Here is a 3960-nt window from a genome sequence, read left to right as displayed (position 1 = left end):
GGGATTACAGGCACGCGCCACCATGCCCAGCTAATTTTTTGTAGTTTTTAGTAGAGACGGGGTTTCACCATGTTGACCAGGATGGTCTCGATCTCTTGACCCCGTGATCCACCCGCCTCGGCCTCCCAGAGTGCTGGGATTACAGGCGTGAGCCACCGCGCCCGGCCTACTGTCTCATATTTCTTTGATGACTTATTTTCCTGTTTACCTATAAATGCAGTATCCCCAGCACCTAAGATGATGCCTGGCACATAGTGGGTGTTCAATACAAACTGTTGAGTAAATGAAGGTTTGAAGAATGAACAACTGTGTCTTATTTTACAAATGAGAAAACTGAGGCTCAGAGTTGAGACATGGATTTCCCAAGGCCACACAGCCAGGAAATGGCAAGACTGGTTCCAATCCCCAGATCGTTCACTGCTCCAATAGGAATTTGCTGAAGAAAACCAAACTTCACTGCAGTTGGAGCTAGTTGAGGCAGGGGCATCCTTGGGAGGAGCCCCTTTCTCTACCTGTCCCTGTGCCCATCCCACAAGTTCTCTGCTCTGCACTCACTGTCCACCTGCAGGAGGTTGGACTGCAGGTCCGGGTGTAGGCGGCCTCGGGCTAGGCTGTCACTCAGGTTCCGGTTCAAGGTCAGGACATTCAGCAGAACCTGCGGTAGCCAAAGAACAGAAAAGTCCCAGGGGTAACGGTCCAGGCCTCTTAGTCTTGAGAACTCTTACACTGGGCATCTGAGCCTCTTAACAGTCCTGGAAGACAGGCAGGCCTGTTCCCATTTCACAGAGAGGGAAACTGAAGGCCAGCAAGGGAAATGACTCACCCCAGAGTGTAGAGGAAGCCAGGGAAGAAGCACCACTAGAAACAAGTCTCCTTTAGCCCCGGGCTCCCTTCTTTTCTCTCTGGATAGGACAAGGTTAACAGCTAGGGGTGATCTAGGGCACAATGTGGGTGCCTTTAACCTAGTGGTTAGGAGTGTGCATAGGCTCTGGAACCAAACTGCCTGCCCACTCTTTCTAGCTGAAGGTACTTGACCTAATGTCTTAACCTCTCTGGGCTTCAGTTTCCTTATCTATAAAATAGAAATAAGGATTCCCCCAGAACTGGGAAGGGTAAGAAGGTTAACACACATAACACAGTGCCCAGCACTTAGTATGAACTCTATAATGTTAGCTATTGTTATTATTTCCATTTTAAAGATGAGGAGACTGAGATTCAGAGCTGTTAAGTGAATTCTCCAGCATCACACGGTTGCAGATTGGTAGCACCTGGGCTGATACCCAGGCGTGTCTGATTCCAGAACTCAAGACAGTTAACTCATCACCTGCCAAAATATGTACCTGGCATATATATCAGGTGCTCAAGACATTCATGGAACCATTCCGAGGTGTTCTGGAGAGAAGCAGGCCCTTCCTTTCAAAATCCCATCCTAAAGAGGGCTGGTTGTCTATTCAGATGCTGGGTAGAGGTATAATGGGACTTGAGGTTAACAGAACCCAGGCCACCCACATGCTAACCTCACTTTTCAGTTCTACTGACCCTGCAATTTCCCCTGCAACTGAGAAAGACAGGGAGCATTGGGGCTCCATTTTCACTAAGAAACCCAGTGCAGCCCATGTCCACATTGCTCAGGGTGCGCTGGGCACAAAGCAGCCTCGGCCCATGTTTGCCGTATAAGGAATGGAAACAAGCCACAGAGATGATGGGCATCTGCAGTCTAGGCCACAGCTTGGCTCCCGACTGAAAAAAGCCAACTATGGAGTAAACCTCACCTGGGTTAGGCCGCTGAGGCCCCGGGCAGCTCCATTGGCCCCCAGAGCGAGGTAGGTTCCGCAGAGCCCCTCCGCGGGTCGGACCACTGTGGGCAGCAGGAAAGAGAGTGGCCGCTTCCCTGGCTGCACTGAGTTCTCCTGTTGTTAGAGGACAGAGACCACAAACGGGAGGTGGGGTGGGACAAGACAGGGAAAGGACCACTCCACAGCCCTTCCAGTTGCTCTCCTTCTTCCACATCTTCCACAGTCCCAGTTTTCCTGGGAGACTGGTCCCTTCCCAGACAACAGTTTGCTGTCTGTGAAATGGGTAGGGTGTCTGGATGGGGGGGGGGTGGATGGGGGAGTGATAAGTGCATCCACTGAGCTACGAGGCTGCTATGGTCACAGGACAAAGGACCAAGCCAAGAAAGATGGCAATGGGGAAGAACAGGATAACCCCACCCTGATCATCTCCATGCATCTTTGCCCTGTTGGGGCCCCAGCTTATGGGGTGTAAGAGTGCTGATTTCTAACTGGATAACAATTATTAAATCTGGCCAGGTGCTGTGGCTCACACCTGTAATCCCAGCACTCTGAGAGGCTGAAGCAGATGAATCATTTGAGGTCAGGGGTTCGAGACCAGCCTGGCCAACATGGTGAAACCTGTCTCTACTAAAAATTCAAAAAAATTAGATGGATGTGGTGGCAGGCACCTGTAATCCCAGCTACTGGGAGGCTGAGGCAGGAGAATTGCTTGAACCCAGGAGGCAGAGGTTGCAGTGAGCTGAGATTGCACCACTACACTCCAGCCTGGGCAACTGAGTGAGACTCCGTCTCAAAAAAAAAAAAAAAAAGTTAAATCCTCCTTGGGTCGCTGCTCTTTGGTGCCCAGCAAAAAAAAAAAAAAAAAAAGTTAAATCCTCCTTGGGTCGCTGCTCTTTGGTGCCCAGCCATAGGGCTGAGCCACATCAGCTCAAGCTCACATAGTCATAAACCACTAGTGTTGGAAAGTGCCCAAAACATCAAATAGGAGCCAATATCCTCATTGTACAGGTAAAGAAATTGCCCAGAGAGGGCAAGATCTTCACGAGGTCACACAGTAAGACAGTGATAGAATTAGACAAAGATTCTTCAGACCCACTGGGCTCCATGTCCCAGACTTAGCAGGGCTAGGGATGAGGTGAACATCTTCTTTAGGCTTCCTTATACTAGAATATTCTGGAGAAAGTAGGGAGGAAGGGACAGCCATGCCATTGCACCTCCTACCTATAAGCCTCAGGGTCCCCAGGGGAAGGGTGAAGCAAATCCTACCAGGCTAGGCGCAGAGTGGTTAGCTGTCCGGTTGGGCCAGGAGAAGTCTAGCATCTGGCTGTTGAGCAGGATCCCCGAGGGGGTGATAAGGCCGCTGCCAAAGGGCTGGTTCAGGGAGCTGGGGGCCGAGGTGGGGCCAGGTGAGCCCTGGCCCATCTTCACCTCTACCCAGCCCCCATCCCCTCTTGGTTCAGAGGATCCCTTTTTTCAGGTTCTGAGTCTGAGCTGGCATACCTAACCATGGCCACAATGAAGTCATCAGGTCCCATGATCAGCACCTGGGCAGCCGTGGGAGCTCCGTCTAGCTCATAGACAGGCAGGAGCGGGGCAGGGGCTGCCTGGGAGTCATTGATATGGCCCCGGAGGTAGGCAGCCTCCACCTTGCTGAAAAGACAAGGAGTGAAAGATGAACAAACAACAGGCTCTCAATACACTCATCTGTCTCACTTTTGTGGTGTTTGTGTAATTATTTGATGAAATCTACCTCCCCCACTGTACTACTAAGTCTATGAGTGCAGAAGCTCATTAATTGCTAGCACATAAGAAATACCCAGAAAATAGCTGTTGGAAGGAATGAATTTATTTAGGTGTTATTTAGATTCTCTTCTGGAACAAACATTTAATTTATTTAATGTTTAAATCAAGAGCCTTTTAGTTATCTACCTTTACTTCTTATTCCTTTCTATGAAAGTGACTGGAGCATGGTGGATGATAAGAAAATATTTGTTTTGAATTAACAAACTGGATTCATGTAAACTAATGTTTGTTGTCTAAAGTTTTATTAAGAGTTTAGTTGGGAGAGGATAGGAGGATCTTTACTTTTTTTTTTTTGAGACAGAGTTTTTCTCTGTCACCCAGGCTGGAGTGTAGTGGCACTATCTCAGCTCACTGCATCCTC

The 3960-nt window shown here is 49.3% G+C and overlaps 1 protein-coding gene across 5 annotated transcripts in view; it reads right to left on the bottom strand.

Annotated features, from left to right (window-relative positions):
• Positions 1-3960, bottom strand: part of GGT7 (gamma-glutamyltransferase 7) — a 27138-nt gene that overhangs the window by 4819 nt on the left and 18359 nt on the right. For 3 of the 5 annotated variants that reach the window (XM_017513774.2, XM_017513785.2, XM_037733121.1), the window contains 4 exons: positions 3297-3446; positions 3063-3180; positions 1773-1910; positions 556-655 (listed from right to left, as the gene is read on the bottom strand). In XM_017513774.2, the coding sequence (XP_017369263.1) occupies positions 556-655; positions 1773-1910; positions 3063-3180; positions 3297-3446 (506 nt within the window). The remainder of the gene's footprint in view (positions 1-555; positions 656-1772; positions 1911-3062; positions 3181-3296; positions 3447-3960) is intronic. The other 2 variants (XM_017513792.2, XM_037733116.1) reach the window with 1 other exon arrangement.

Source organism: Cebus imitator, unplaced genomic scaffold, assembly GCF_001604975.1.
Source record: "Cebus imitator isolate Cc_AM_T3 unplaced genomic scaffold, Cebus_imitator-1.0 Scaffold18, whole genome shotgun sequence".
NCBI lineage: Eukaryota > Metazoa > Chordata > Mammalia > Primates > Cebidae > Cebus > Cebus imitator.
The sequence above is the reverse complement of the archived record's forward strand: the minus strand, read 5'-3'. Positions and strand labels throughout refer to the sequence as shown.